The sequence below is a fragment of the Primulina huaijiensis genome, chromosome 14 (genome assembly GCF_012295235.1).
Source record: "Primulina huaijiensis isolate GDHJ02 chromosome 14, ASM1229523v2, whole genome shotgun sequence".
NCBI lineage: Eukaryota > Viridiplantae > Streptophyta > Magnoliopsida > Lamiales > Gesneriaceae > Primulina > Primulina huaijiensis.
Window position 1 is genome coordinate 2,561,659 of NC_133319.1, and position 15,595 is coordinate 2,577,253.

General features: G+C 37.8%; 1 protein-coding gene and 1 pseudogene across 2 annotated transcripts; one reads left to right on the forward strand and one right to left on the reverse strand.

Annotated features, from left to right (window-relative positions):
• The first annotated feature begins 5,104 nt into the window (after positions 1-5,104).
• LOC140956842 (protein argonaute 1A-like) lies at positions 5,105-12,250 on the forward strand. Of its 2 annotated transcripts, XM_073413731.1 has the most exons (22): positions 5,106-5,238; positions 5,646-6,322; positions 6,437-6,645; positions 6,760-6,909; positions 7,000-7,133; positions 7,275-7,384; positions 7,919-8,025; positions 8,292-8,430; positions 8,512-8,628; positions 8,883-8,990; positions 9,075-9,146; positions 9,781-9,903; positions 9,978-10,143; positions 10,243-10,502; positions 10,598-10,740; positions 10,825-10,887; positions 10,983-11,046; positions 11,136-11,271; positions 11,360-11,433; positions 11,511-11,605; positions 11,681-11,712; positions 11,819-12,250. In XM_073413731.1, exons 2-22 carry the CDS (start codon positions 5,654-5,656, stop codon positions 12,040-12,042), a joined length of 3,195 nt encoding a protein of 1,064 aa, XP_073269832.1. In that variant the 5' UTR covers positions 5,106-5,238; positions 5,646-5,653; the 3' UTR covers positions 12,043-12,250. The 2 variants fall into 2 exon arrangements, with proteins under 2 accessions (XP_073269831.1, XP_073269832.1); XM_073413730.1 differs by having other exon boundaries at positions 5,105-5,238; positions 9,978-10,502.
• Positions 12,251-12,938: 688 nt separating this feature from the next.
• Positions 12,939-15,565, reverse strand: LOC140957163 (ABC transporter G family member STR-like; annotated as a pseudogene).
• Positions 15,566-15,595: the final 30 nt, after the last annotated feature.

Here is a 15,595-nt window from a genome sequence, read left to right on the forward strand (position 1 = left end):
ACACAACACGAAAGTGTTCTCACACACTGAGGGATTTGTGCTTCTAATCTAAGTTTATAACATGTTGAAGTGTTCCCTCAAATCTTGGCTGATTGTTTCTTATAAGCTGATATGAGTTGAGCGTGTCCTCACTTTTTTCACGCACTTGTTTTGTGCTCTTCTTCACACACACTTTGTTGATAGTCTTGATATTATATTTATAGAGATTACGAGATCGTTCATCGAGACTCATCAAATATGTCCGTTGCAATTTGAATATGTTCCTCAATATTTGTGTCTTGTCCTTTCTGACAACCATTTAGGAATGTCTTAACTTAAAGTTCTGCTGCAACGCTCATTATTGTCCTTTGGTTAGACAATTATTTTTGCACCCTTATGCAAAGCTGGATTCAACTTAGATAAGCTTGTATTGTTCTGCAAACTGGTCGGCTCCTAACTGATGTTCTGAACTGGTCAGCTGAACTGTTCTTGAGCTGGTCTGGTGAAATCAGTTGGCTCGTCAGCTGAACTGATTTCACTGATTCAGTTGAACTGGTCAGCTGGACTCTTCATCAGTTGAGATCTTCATCAGCTGGTCGGACTTCTGAAGGTCTTCTACTGAATCACTTATCGGCTGGACAATCAGTTGAACTGATATTTGATACATTAGTTGGGCTGATTTAGTTTGTTCAATCAGTTGATAGTTTCAATTTGCGTCTCGACAACTTTAGTTATGGCTCGGTAACTGATCAGTTTCAGCTTTCTGCGCACTTAGGTAAATTCGTTAGAAACAAAACAATAATTTTTGTTAACATCAAAATCAAAATTGCGAATATTAAATGTCCTAACATTATAGCTCGTTGACGAGGATAAAACATTGGTTGATCATACATCATTATTTTTGTTATATGTTTGACTTAAATTTTACAAAGGATAATGTCATGGATGATTATCTTATCTAAATATATTAATTTTTTATCTTTATATTATGTATTATTCATCGTCTCATTTACGAACGAAACAATGTTTAATAATTAGCAAAATAACACCAGTCAATTTAAAAAAAAACCTCATTCTCTCAATGAAGTTGGATACAATCAAATGCAAGGAAGATTATTTTCAAAAACTTAGGTTGACTCATGTCATCTTTAAAAATGTTCTAGTATAATACTATAGAGAAATAACTATTACATTTTTGTTCGGACACATTTGTATTTTATTTTTTATAAGATAAGATATGATTTTCATCATTTTAATCGAATCATGTTCCTGATTGTTTTCATGATATCATAAATTTGTTTTTTTTATAAGTTGTTGAAATTTTTTATTTAGAAAACAGTTTTTAAAAGTTCAAAAATTACAAACGTTCATTAAATTTTATATTTAAGAATTGGACCATTATATATGTGTTATGGTCATAAAAAATTGCAGGGTAAGAGTGTATATATGATGTTAAATTTCTGACCCATAAACTCTAATATTCGTGAAAATTCAATGTACCGTTAGTAGTAATTGTAAAATAACACTTCAAAAATTATATAATTATTATGACCAATCACACTCGAGAAGAGTTTCCTTCTTAATTATTTCATCGGATTTGGAACCACTTGAGCCAATCTTGCCATGTGCACCACATTGCTGCAAGTTCCGATTTTATCCCAGAGCACGTCTTATGGGAATCATCGAATCAATATCAATAAGCTCGGTTAGATGAGGTTCATATACGGAACGCCAAGAAATAATACATGATTAAAAGATAAATATTGAAGTAGATTTTACATTCATTAAATTCATGTTTTAATCTATCAATATCTCAAAATAGTTATCACTTCCTTCATTTCTGTTTTCTTTTTTTTTTCTATGGTTCCTTTTCATAGTCTCCTCTTCACAATATCTATATTCATTATTATTGATTAAAAGACGAAGATAGAAGTAGATTTTCATTTATCACACAAATTGAAAATCCAAAAGAGCATGTTTCCCCACGTATAAAATTACGATCTTTTGCGACTCCATATTTTTTAAAATTAGACGTAAAATCTAGTGTGAAATAGAAATGTATTTGATTTTAAAAAACACGGTTTCAAAATACATTTGATAACATCTACTTTGTAATGACCCGACACCACTCACGATCGATCATTACTCATAGGACTTCTCCAGCCCAGGCACTAGAGCTTTTACCTTCCCAAGATTCGAACGCAAGACCTTCTGGACATATAGGTCTTGGCAAAACAATCCTGGTATCAATTGAGCTAGTGAGTGATGATCGCGGGTGAGTAATGTCGGGTTATTACAAAGTAGATGTTTTTATGTTTCTTTTTAAATAAATATTTGAGAGGTTGATGAAATGTAGGTTGCCTAAATAGCATAGCATTTTAAATGACCGATACGGGGACCAAAAGTTGGTTTGGGGGATGGAGCGTAAGAAAGAAAATTAAGAGAAAAGTTTGATATGAATAGCAATAAATAAAAACATGCAAATAATATTATATTATTTATTGAAAAGGGCCAATGTTTATTTGAATTAATTACCATATTTTTGAATAGGGAAAAAGCAGTGAGATTTCCGATGATTACCCTTATTTGGTGCTTTTTCAAATCAATGACCACGTAAACGACATTTCCTCGTGACTCTTCCACCATTTTATTTTAGCGTAGGTATCTTGTGAGACGTTTCATTAATTTTTATCTGTGAGACGAATCAATCATACCGATATTCACAATAAAAAATAATACTCTTAGCATAAAAAATAATATATTTTCATGGATGACTCAAATTAGAGATCCGTCTCACAAAATACGACCCGTGATATCGTCTCACACAAGTTTTTACCTCTGTTTTATTATCAAGCAAAAGTGCAAAACTATCCATTTAAAATTATTTTAAAAAAACAATTGTGGATTATTATTAATTAAAGATACAATCAGAATTGTCTAAATCATATATTAAATAAATACAAGTTTTTAATCGAATAAATAATGTTTTTTTTTTGTAAAAATTGATCAACAAATTATTTATCTTTTTAATATATCAAGGTAGTTTATATTATATGATGCTAACTGAGAAAATTGGATGGGTTGAGTGGATAATTTCCGAGCGTATATTTTCCATACAAACGACCATACAATTAATTCATGGGTAAATATTTTTAAAATCAATTTTTTTTTAAAAAAATATTGAATGACTTAAGCACGTAATACTACTACACAAGAGATGTTAACATGTCTTTAATGCAATTATACTTTTTTGAATTATTGATAAAATTATCATTAATTGCTAAATCTACGCACCATATAATCAAAATCACTCCACATAATTATCCGCATATTCACACCATTCTAATGAAGAATATCTTAGAAATAACCAATTTAATTATTTGACGAGTTTTGCGTGGCCAAAATGAAATATATTATGACAAAAACTTGTGTGAGACGGTCTCACGGGTCGTATTTTGCGAGACAGATATCTTATTTGGGTCATTCATGAAAAAATATTACTTTTTATGCTAAGAGTATTACTTTTTATTGTGAATATCGGTAGGGTTGATCCGTCTCACAAATAAAAATTCGTGAGACCGTCTCACAAGAGACCTGCTCATATATTATTATGTAAATATCTAAAGTCGATATTTACATATGGATTTTTCAAATGTAATTCTAATAAAAAGTGAGTAAAAAAATAGTGTTTTATTTAAAAATTTATTATTATTATATATAATGAAATCACAATTTGTAGTAAAATTGAAAAATAAATTAAAGGATTGCATGCTAAAATTCAATTATTATTAGTTTTTATATAAAAGAGCCAACATCAACATTACAAGGGTTTTTTTAAAAATAATTTAATTTAAAAAAAAAAATTCAAAAATAATGAAAAAAAAAACATTTCCAAAACTACTGCAATCCGCGCTTATGGAGCGCGGACGCTGCTCACATGGAGCAGCGTCCGCGCTTCATAAGCACGGACGCTGGTCCACGTAAGCGACGGAATATATATAAAAACCGTCGCTATTTAGCGACGGTTTATTAAACCGTCGCTAAAATTGAATCAGCGACGGTTTATTAAACACGTCGGTACTTAAACCGTCGCTTTATTGGAATCAGCGACGGTTAATAAGCCGTCGCTAAATGCCAAAATACTACCCAACGCATAATTGTATCAACAGCGTGCACATGTAAGTCGCAGATAATCTTGAACTTTCAACGGCTTGCAACTTTGCAGCGTGCAATATACGCTGCGGAAAAAGAATTTGCGCGCTGCGAGAAGCCATTTTTGTTGTAGTGAAGATAGAGAAAAAAAACAGACAATAAGCTCATCAAAAAATAAGTTTTTTCAGGAACCTCTACTATTCAACCTAGTTTTTTCAGTGATTCAGGGGTGGCTGACTTTGGTTTGTTTGGTCAGCAGGATTTTAAGACGCCGTCTTAGTCGAACATACACAGTTTTACAAATTTGCTTAATGTTGGTTAGCAGCATCTTGTACATGACATTCGACCACAGAATGATGTTGAGGAAAATGAACAACATTCAATTGAGATATCACAGTCTTGATGAATTTCTTGTTTATTTTTTTCTCTGTCTTCACTATAACAAAAATGGCTTTTCGTAGCGCATATTGCACGCTGCAAAATTGCAAGTCGTTGAAAGTTCAATATTATCCGCGGCGTACATGTGCACGCTGTTGATACAAGTATGCGCAGGGTGGTATTTCCAATTAGCGACGGTGTTTGAACCGTCTCTGATTCCAAAACCGTCGCTGATTCAATTTTAGCGACAGTTTAATAAACTGTCTCTAATTAGCGACGATTTTTATATATATTACGTCGCTAAAATATTCCGTCGCTTACGTGAACCAGCGTCCGTGCAGCGTCCGCGCTCCGTAAGCGTGGATTGCAATAGTTTTGGAAATGTTTTTTTTTTTACGTTATTTTTGAAAAAAAATTTTAAAATTAAATTATTTTTTAAAAAAACCCACATTACAAGAAGGCTCCAACATAAAAACCACCGGAGTTTGCATAACGGAGCCTCATCGAAACAGACAGGGGCTGAGTTGTCATTTCTGAACAGGCGCAAAGTATCACGTGAATGGCATTTTCGTTGTTTACTCAAATAACAGTGTCAGTATTGTACCATCGTCGGCCTTTATTTATTATCTTCCTCTTTCCCTGTCCTGCCTCAGTCTACGTTTCGTCATTTGGTCGTTTGGAGCCTTTCTCCGAGTGATTGGCGTGCACAAGTGCGACTACGAAGGCGAGGTTGAATATTTTCGAAGATTTCTTCGCTTTTGTTGTATAAATTTTTCCCGGTTGCGTTGTTTTCACTTGTTTAGAGAGTAGATCTGCTGGGATCTGAGTTTATTTTCTGATGGACTGTGTTTCTTATCTGATCGTTCATGGGTTTATTTGCCGTTTTATTATGGTTTTTGGTTCTAATTTGCTGAATCTGGTTTAATCGCGCTTTGGGGAGAAGCGGCCTTTAGTTAGGTTTTTGAATTAATGTTTTGACGTGTTCTTTGTACTTCACTTGTTGGGGTTATAGATTGCTCCTGGACTTTTGAACTTTTGTAAAAATTCTAAGGGCAAGTCTGCGATCGATTTTTGTTTTTTGTGTTTTTTACCCTTTGAATGCATTTTGCAGTCTTAATGTATGCTGCATTTTGCAGTTGCGACCATGGTGAGAAAGAGGCGAACTGATCTTCCTGGTGCGGGTGAGACCTCCGAGCCTCAGGAAACTGGTGAAGGACGCGGTGCTGTCCAACGACCACCAGCGCAGCATCCAGTACATCAGCAAGGAGGATATCAAGGAGGAGGAAGAGGTCGGGGTCACCAACGAGGAGGTCATGGTGGTCGAGGTGGCAGAATGCCTCCACAGCAGTATCACGGTGGACCTCCTGAATATCAGCAGGGTCGGGGCGGTCAGCAATATCAACGGGGAGGGCCACCGTCCCAAAGCCGCAGTGGATATATAGCTGGTCGTGGTTCTGGGGCACCTTCCGTGGGTGAGCCATCTAGGCCACCAGCTCCCGAGCTGCACCAAGCAACCCAGTCTCCATATCAAGCCCCAATGATTTCTGAGCCTATTCCATACGGAATGCCGACCCCTGGAGGTCCTAGCTCCTCTTCTGAGTCGCCTGATCTGACTACTATGGAACTCTCTGAGCAATTTCAATCCGTTTCTGTCCAGTCCGAAGAGCCTCCAAGTCAAGAAATGCAACCAGCTTCTAGCAAGGCCATGAGATTTCCTCTGAGGCCAGGCAAGGGTAGTTATGGTAGCAAGTGTATTGTGAAGGCAAACCACTTCTTTGCTGAGCTTCCAGATAAGGACCTTCACCAATATGATGTGAGTTGTTTGAATTAAGCCATCTGCTTGATATTTATTCTTTACTTTTGGGTATGTGAGTTGTTTGTACCTCCATTTATTTCCCTATTTAAGTATTAATTTCCTTTGTCATAGGTTTCGATTTCACCTGAAGTCACATCCCGTGGTGTTAATCGTGCTGTGATGGAGCAGTTGGTGAAGCTGTATCGAGAATCTCACCTTGGAAAGAGACTTCCTGCATATGATGGGAGAAAGAGTCTTTACACTGCTGGGCCTCTTCCTTTTACCTCGAAGGAGTTCAAAATCACCCTTGTTGATGAAGAAGATGTTCCAGGCAGTGTCAGGTTTTTTTTATTTTTCTTTTGAATTGAGTAGATGCTGGCTGGCATTTCTTGCATGCAATCTTTTGTCCTGCAAAACCTTTGTTTAATAATAATTCTATTTTATGTTGTTTGAAGGCGAGAAAGGGTGTTTACCGTGGTGATCAAGTTTGCTGCACGCGCCGATTTGCATCATTTAGGCATGTTTTTACAGGGAAGGCAAGCTGATGCACCTCAAGAAGCTCTTCAGGTTCTCGACATTGTTCTTCGGGAGTTACCCACTTCCCGGTATGTGTTAATGTTCTTTTCGATCATAATTCATGCAAGTTTTGATTTTTTTTAATTATTCCAGTGTGCTGATATTGCTTTGAATTGTAGGTATTCTCCAGTAGGCCGATCTTTCTATTCCCCTGATTTAGGTAGAAGGCAACCTCTGGGTGAAGGGCTAGAAAGTTGGCGTGGTTTCTACCAAAGTATTCGTCCCACTCAGATGGGATTGTCACTTAATATAGGTGAGCAAGTTTTCAATTTGGTATGAGAAATCTTATAGATTGTCAGTTAATTAACTTTTTTCTGGTGTATGAGCTTTAAATTTTTATTCTTATATCTTAAGATGTGTTTATTAACTACAAAGATTTCCTTTGACTGCGCAGATATGTCATCTACTGCTTTCATTGAACCACTACCAGTGATAGATTTCGTCACTCAGCTTCTGAACATGGATGTTTCTTTTAGACCGTTGTCTGACTCTGACCGCGTGAAGGTTTGCTCGTGCATCTTGTTTTCTTACTCGGTTGTATATTACCCTAGCAGCTTCGTTTCTACGTATGAAATATTACCTATCCTTCAAACCATTCTCACGAGAAAAGAAAGTAACGTCCCAATTTGGATACCTAACCTCGACATGTCTAGATTATGGAGTCATGGATTAATCCACCATACGTTTTTGTTCGGTCATTAAAGAACTCCGTTGAACTTTTTTAGACCACTTGCCCACTATGTGGAATTCTCTTTTTCCATTTTAAATTTGGCCACTTGAAGTTTATGCTCAACCCGTCTTCTTGCTTTTAATCCTTGAATTTTTGCATTAATACCTAAATACGACATGTGGTAAATAATTTTGACTGCCATGGATTGGCAACAATTTGGTTCAGATTCTGATTACTGGTTTATTATTTTTCCTTTAATAATGCGTCACCAGTGTCAAGAATCAATTTGGGCCATTAAAATATTGTGCATGTTTCATGGGGTGGTGTAAATCTTATTGTGGCCTATGTTTGATCAATAATTGTTACAGATAAAGAAAGCTCTAAGAGGAGTAAAGGTGGAAGTCACTCACCGAGGAAATATGCGCAGGAAGTACCGGATTTCTGGGTTGACATCGCAAGCAACACGGGAGCTAACGTAAGGATCTTATATTTTTGTGTAACTATTTGTTAAATATTTGAATCTCTGCGCTGGGTTGCTGCCAGGGTCCATCAGTTATTTCTAGCCTTTAGATTATGATTTATTGCTTACGATGCAATTTGGATCCTGTATAAGTGTTTTATGAATTCCTCATATATTGGAAGTGTTGTTTTTTATGATAGTGCTACCTTCATAAGACTATGGTTCTTGCTTTGTTTTATTTTATTTGATTGTTGTATGAACTATGACTCTGGTTGTATTAGATTTCCTGTCGATGAAAGTGGTACACTGAAATCCGTGGTTCAATACTTTCAAGAGACTTACGGATTTGTCATTCAGCATACTCAGTGGCCTTGTCTACAAGTTGGAAATACGCAGAGGCCAAATTATTTACCGATGGAGGTTATATTACTGTTCCTTTCAGTTACCCGTTTTCTTTAGTAATATCATTTAATGGGAGTTCTACAATTGTTGATTGACCAGGTGTGCAAGATTGTAGAAGGCCAGCGATATTCTAAGAGGTTGAATGAGAGACAGATTACTGCACTGCTCAAAGTGACATGCCAGCGCCCCCAGGAGAGGGAGTCTGACATACTTCAGGTTGGACTTTTGTCAGCACCTCTCTATTGTGTGTTCGTTGAGAATTTTTTTTGTATTATGTTTTACCCATTGTGCATGTTGCATTTTCTTCTACCTTTTCTTATCGATGACGTGAATGTGGTTTTCGAATAATTCACATGGAAGTGAGGAACTTTGGCACTTATATTTGTCTTTGTAATATTGCCTATATTACTTTTCAATCTCGCTGCTAATAAATCTTGCATGTAATAGCAGCCTTTTTTCTTTTTTGTCAGACTGTACGTCATAATGCATATGATGAAGACCCTTATGCCAAGGAGTTTGGAATTAAAATAAGTGAAAAGCTGGCTCAGGTTGAAGCTCGTGTTTTGCCAGCTCCCTGGGTAAGCAAAAAAATCCGAGCTCGTATCTTACTGGTTTGATTGTTTGGCCGTTGGTATCATGTAATTGCGTTGTGACTTTTACAGCTCAAATATCATGATTCGGGTCGGGAGAAGGATTGTCTGCCTCAAGTTGGGCAGTGGAACATGATGAATAAGGTAATTGATGGCCAAAATTCAGGGACAAAGCTAGGACCTTATTGTTTGGTTTAAAATAGCATTATCCTATGAGAATTATTGCATGCTGCACTAAAATTTACCAGAGTTCTAATGTATTCCCGGTAAATGTTACCAGTGAATGTACCAGAAATACATCTTCCCAATTGAGGAAAAAAAGAAATGTACGTAGTTGTATTTTCTTCGTATATAATTAGATGGTTGATGTTAAATTTCAAATAAGGCTATATTATCTTGATCAACATTTTGCATTCTGAACAAGTGTTGGAGGGATGTAAAATGTAATGCATAATTGTACATTAGCACATTTCACAAGTTTGCAGGGGCATTTGCCCAATCTCATGGGAGCCAAAAAATTGTTGTCTTCCACATGTTTTAGTAAGTTATGTATTCTTATTCTTTCTGGTTTTAAAACAAGTGAATCTGTGATATTTGCTATTGGCCTGCATGATGATAGTTATGGTGGTTTATTTTGTTCAAATATAATATATGTTGCATGTTTATCATGTGTGCCTGTGGAAATCTCGTCTTTTCTCCCGACGTGTATTTCATCAAATACTGCATTCAAATTGTGGTTTGATTGAGTCGCACTTGGCAACTGTTTTACTTCGTGCAGAGGATGGTTAATGGTGGAACTGTTAACAGCTGGATCAGTATTAACTTTGCCCGCGGTATAAAAGACACAATGGTGCATAGTTTCTGTCACGAGCTTGCTCAAATGTGCAGCGTTTCTGGAATGGTAAAGATTGCCGTTATGACATTGTTGTCCGCTGTATAGCTGAAACCTGTGTAACATTCTATTTTGTGTTGAAGGCTTTCAATCCTGAACCAGTATTGCCAGTTATTACTGGACGTCCTGATCAGGTGGAAAGAGTTCTAAAAACTAGGTTTCATGACGTCATGACAAAACTGCCACCCCATGGGAAGGAGCTTGACTTACTGATTGTTATATTACCTGACAATAATGGTTCTCTTTATGGTAAGAGGTTACTAAGTCTCGAAGTCATAGCCCAAAAATTTTTCTGGAAATATTATGTTTCTGTGCCTTTGCTTGAATTCGTTTTTGATCTTTCTGCAGGTGACCTGAAGCGGATATGTGAAACAGAACTTGGTATTGTTTCTCAATGCTGTTTGCAGAAGCATGTCTACAAGATGAGTAAACAGTACCTTGCCAACGTGTCTCTGAAGATAAATGTCAAGGTTGGAGGGAGAAACACTGTATTGCGTGACGCAATTTCTAGACGTATACCCCTTGTCAGTGATCGTCCTACAATCATTTTTGGTGCTGATGTTACGCATCCCCATCCAGGGGAAGATTCTAGCCCATCAATTGCTGCAGTAAGACACCCTCTTCTTGACTTGAGATTATTATTGTGGCTTCATTTTTGAAATCTGTCTGGTTAAGTGATATGTTTACTGGAAATTCTTTTCAGGTTGTTGCTTCCCAGGATTGGCCAGAGGTCACAAAATATGCTGGTTTGGTATGTGCACAAGCACATAGGCAAGAGCTTATTCAGGATTTGTATAAAACCTGGCAGGATCCTGCCAAAGGGGTTATGCATGGTGGCATGATAAGGTTTAACTTCTGTCGTTCACTTGTGAACTTGTCTATCTTACGTACCAGTTGTGATTATTTATGGGCTTATCTTATTTAATATAGGGAACTGCTCATCTCTTTCCGCAAAGCGACTGGACAGAAACCACAGCGGATCATTTTCTATAGGTAAGAGGAAAATTTTCCATGTCAGATGATTGTTAGATATCTCTCCTCTTTGTTTCCTCTATCCTTTCTTCTCTTATGAGGTTGCCTTGTCACAGGGATGGTGTCAGCGAAGGGCAGTTCTATCAAGTCTTGCTTCATGAGCTTGATGCAATCCGCAAGGTTAGCTATTTCTTTGGTATTTGGGTATTATTTAGGAGAGCTTATATGGTTTGTGAATTGAATCTTATATTTGTTTTGTATTTAATCAGGCATGTGCATCTTTGGAGCCAAACTATCAGCCGACGGTCACCTTTGTTGTGGTCCAGAAGCGGCATCATACCAGGTTGTTTGCCCATAACCACAATGACAGACAGGCAGTTGATCGGAGCGGAAACATACTCCCTGGTATAGAATGTTGACAGCTAAAATTCTATTTTGATTGACCATTAAAAGGTTCGTTTTCTTAGTTGAATTATGTATTTGATTCGCACAGGTACTGTTGTTGACTCAAAGATCTGCCACCCCACTGAGTTTGACTTCTACCTTTGTAGCCATGCAGGGATACAGGTAAATTTAAACTTCCACTTAATTTATAAGTTATTGCCTCTATTATGCATTTCTTGTATGAATAATTCTACTTGCAGGGTACTAGTCGCCCAGCTCATTACCACGTGCTGTGGGATGAAAACAAGTTTACTGCTGATGGTCTTCAGTCTCTCACTAATAACCTTTGTTATACGTAAGTACTGTCACTACCTATATTGAGAATCTTGTGGTTTTGATGTTTATACTTGTCATGATTATGTTTTTACAGGTATGCAAGATGCACACGCTCTGTTTCAATAGGTAAGCATCCCCCTTTCTGTGCACGTGTTTCCTTAGTACTGCATTGCATATTAGTTTGTTGAAATCTTTGCGTGATGCTAAAGAAAGTTCACATGCTATCTGGCAGTGCCTCCTGCGTACTACGCACATCTTGCTGCTTTTCGGGCTCGTTTCTATATGGAGCCAGAAACATCGGATAGCGGCTCTATGACTAGTGGTATGGCCGCCAGTCGTGGTGGTGCTAGTACAAGTGGTGGTGCAAGGAGTACAAGGGTTCCAGGGGGCAACGCTGCAGTGAGACCTCTGCCACAGCTTAGAGAGAATGTGAAAAGGGTTATGTTCTATTGTTGATAGGCTTGGCTGACTTATAAAGATTTCTTCGTTGGACATGATTTTATTTGTGTTTTGTGAATTGAATGCTGCTGTGTGGATGGAGAAATCGGTTATGTCGAAGCTCTCATGCGTGTGCTACCTCTGTTTGCTTATATTATGTTTTCATGTAACGTAACTTTATTAATGACTACATCGGCTATCTTATGGTTGGTTGATATTGTGTTCATGAAGCTTGGATTTATGTTAGTTTTCTTGTAATTTAATAATTTGAATAAGTTCAATACAGAACATGCCTGAGTCGATTTGATTAATTTGATACTAAGGTTTGTATTTTGGATACAAAGTCAGATTTAGGTGTCTAATTAAACTGTTAAAAATTTATAACCAAATATAGATTTTTGATTTGGTTTTATTTGGCTTACTTAAGTTTTTAAAGTAAGTTTTGTTTTTAACGAAGTCGATATATAAATTTGTATATTTATAAAATCGGTTTTGCTTGAATTTTTTTATTAAATTTTGAATCAATTTTGTTTCTCTTTTCAGATTTCAAACTGATTTTATTTGGTTCAATTCGATACCCTTTCTACTCGTCAGTACTATTTCATTTTGAACTTTATGACGTCTTACAAATGACGAGCTCCTTTTGTATTGGATCACTCCATAAATGGATTACAAATTTAAATTACAAAGAAACTAAAAGATTACGTTCGTATAAAAAACATGGAGAACATGGGAAAATAGATTATCCCAAGCCCCCCCCCACAGCAACGATGTCACGGGTTTAATTAGACACATATTTGTGCTCAAAGAAAAATGTTTGATCATGGACGGGAGATTCATATGATATATACTCGAAAGGTTTCATTTTAGCAATATGAAGCAATTATTTTACAGAAGCATCCAAGATTCAAATTTCATTTTCTCTGATTCTTGGAATGAAATCTAAGAACCACATAGAAAAAGAGCCTATAAAGAACTCCCCAAGCCAACAAAATGCCTATGTCTATCCATATACTCTCAATCTTGTGGATATCCATTGTGAACAAAACATCTTCACCAATCAATTTGCAGTCCTCTTTCAATGTTTCCGATGTTATGTTATGCAATTTACTGATCTTCAAATCTCCCAAGGGACCTGGCGACAGCTCCTGCTTGTTACCATTATAACAATTCGAGCCCTTGAATTCATTTATCAACAAGGCCTCAAATGGGTATTTGATTGCGGAGATATAATGTAGCCATTGCCAATATTTCGGAATTTGGGATTGTTTCAAGAAAAATCCACAAGTCAAGAAGAAGAGAGCTGTTGTAGCAATCACTGCTGAATAACCAGTGATGTAACTTGGAACCAGTGCACTTACCAGCATCACATAAGCATTTGTGGTTATTAGAGAAGCGTAGAGAATTAACCAAAAGTTGATTATACTACTTCGGAGACGAAATATGAATTGAGGTATTACTGCAAATGTGAAGCCTTGAATTGCGAAAAAAGGGAGGTAGACGTTGAGGGATGAGATGACATAAGATGAAGCACGGTACGAGTTATGAGATGTTTCTCTTATGAAAATGAATCTTTCTTGGATGAAAGTTGGGACAGCATCGTTGGAAGAAAAAAAGACGAGGCAGATGGAGAAGATGTAGAAATTCAGGAGACGTTTGATAGTTTTGAAGTCATAGTGATGGAGATTCTTGAAGAGGGATGATAGAACCAGAGCCATTACTGTCAAGACAATCTCTCTTGACAGGAAAAGTTCCGGGGTTCGAATCACATTGAGTGCAGTACGCCAGGAAAGGACCATAACCTTGCGGAGCCAAGGGTTGGCGAATTTCTGCATGTTCTCGGGCTCTTCAAGAACGTTTTCTGCAGCTTCAAATTCTTCGTAAGAAGTGGGGAGTGAATTAGGTCCTTGGGTGGAGGCCATCGAGGTCTTTGTTTTAGCAAGATGGTGGTTGGAAATATAACTTCTTGAACTGGACATCGGTGTCATTCCAGGAGTTTGTCCTGGGGTTCGAGCTGGAGTCCAGGTTGGGGGACGTTGTAGTGTACCCCTTACACCCTGGTAGAGCGAAACTGGGAAGTCTTTATAAAAAATGAGAAGCTAAGCGAGGATTGCCAGCTCCGCTACGAACGCTCATAGGCGTACGAAGATTCTTGCTGCTTCGTTCAAGGGAATTGTCAAATTCATCATCATCATCATCATCAGTATAATTGAACTGGACAGAATTTGCTTGCGGTGTCATGTTTCCACTCGAAAACTGGCTGCTATGTAGGCTCAAGTGCTTACTCCAGGGGATCCTCACGCGGGGAGTGAGGGGGAGTTTAGGCCCTTTTGGTGGCTTTTGAATAGGGGTTTTTACAACTTCATCTGGTTTGATGCCATCACGTTGATACAGAATGAGAGGATTTAGTCCAATAGTCGATTCATCATACTCTTTGATTACATCGAGGAGGTACTCTAAGCTGTTTTCACCATCTGGAACAGGCCTCGAAAATCCAGAAAGGTATGAAGAGAGAGCAGTTGGACTTCCTGTGTACATCAGTCTACCCCTGTAGTCCGATTCATTATAAATATTAGCAAAATTTTGGATGATACAAAACAACCAGTAGTAATCAATACATACTTTGCAAGGACAGTGATACGGTCCAGGAGCATTTGGATTCGGGAAGAAGGTTGATGGATCGTCAAAAGAACCATGCTTCCCCCTCGGGCGATGTCCCTTACCTTTTCGATGACACTAAAAGCACTTGTAGAATCGAGACCTGAGGTTGGCTCATCAAGAAACAGCAGTGGTGGTTTGTGGATTATGTCGATACCAATTGACACCCTCCGCTTCTCTCCGCCTGAGACCCCTCGGGTTGCATCGTTGCCGATATACGTATGACACACACTCTGAAAGAAGATGAGTTTTCACAAAACACGGAAAGAGAAAAAACTGGGATGAAAAGAAGATGGTGAAAAATTTACTGTCAAACCGAGTTGATCGAGCAGCTCGACGACACGTTTCTTCTTTTCATTAGTGGATATCGAAGGTGGAAGCCTCACTTCCGCTGCAAACATGAATGCCTCGAAAACCGTCAGCATGGGGAAGAGCTGATCATCTTGCATGACATAAGAAGAAATCATCTTCTTGTAGCTAGTAGTCACCTGCAAAATGGACCATTCTTTCTGAGTTTTTAATGGACCTGAAATTCGTCCGTATCTCATTCTTTTCGAAATTCGATCTGCTGTGAAATATTCGACCATAAACTTACTTGCTTAGCATCTATCCTGACAGATCCTTCAAGAGACCCCTGAGCAATACGACCAGCCAAAGCATCGAGAAGCGTCGATTTTCCAGCACCACTAGGCCCCAAGATAGCCAATATTTCACCTCTGATTGCCTGCCCCGAAATGTCGTTAAGAAGATAAGCTTCTTTGGCAACCCAAACGCCATCTCTCTTGACTTTCTTCATGATGGAATAAGACAAGTTCTTGAACTCAAGGCCTTGTCCCGGAATGAGCTTTCGAGTTGGCTGCTTTATGTCGTTTTTCTCCCCCACCCCCCCCCCCCCCCCCCCCCCCCCCCCCCC

Excerpts from the sequence above, each read along its gene's own strand:
- LOC140956842 (XM_073413730.1), top strand. The coding sequence starts at position 5,654 with ATGGTGAGAAAGAGGCGAACTGATCTTCCTGGTGCGGGTGAGACCTCC. Across the intron at positions 8,026-8,291 it reads CAAGCAACACGGGAGCTAAC|ATTTCCTGTCGATGAAAGTG; the intron begins GTAAGGATCTTA and ends TGGTTGTATTAG. Across the intron at positions 8,431-8,511 it reads CAAATTATTTACCGATGGAG|GTGTGCAAGATTGTAGAAGG; the intron begins GTTATATTACTG and ends TTGATTGACCAG.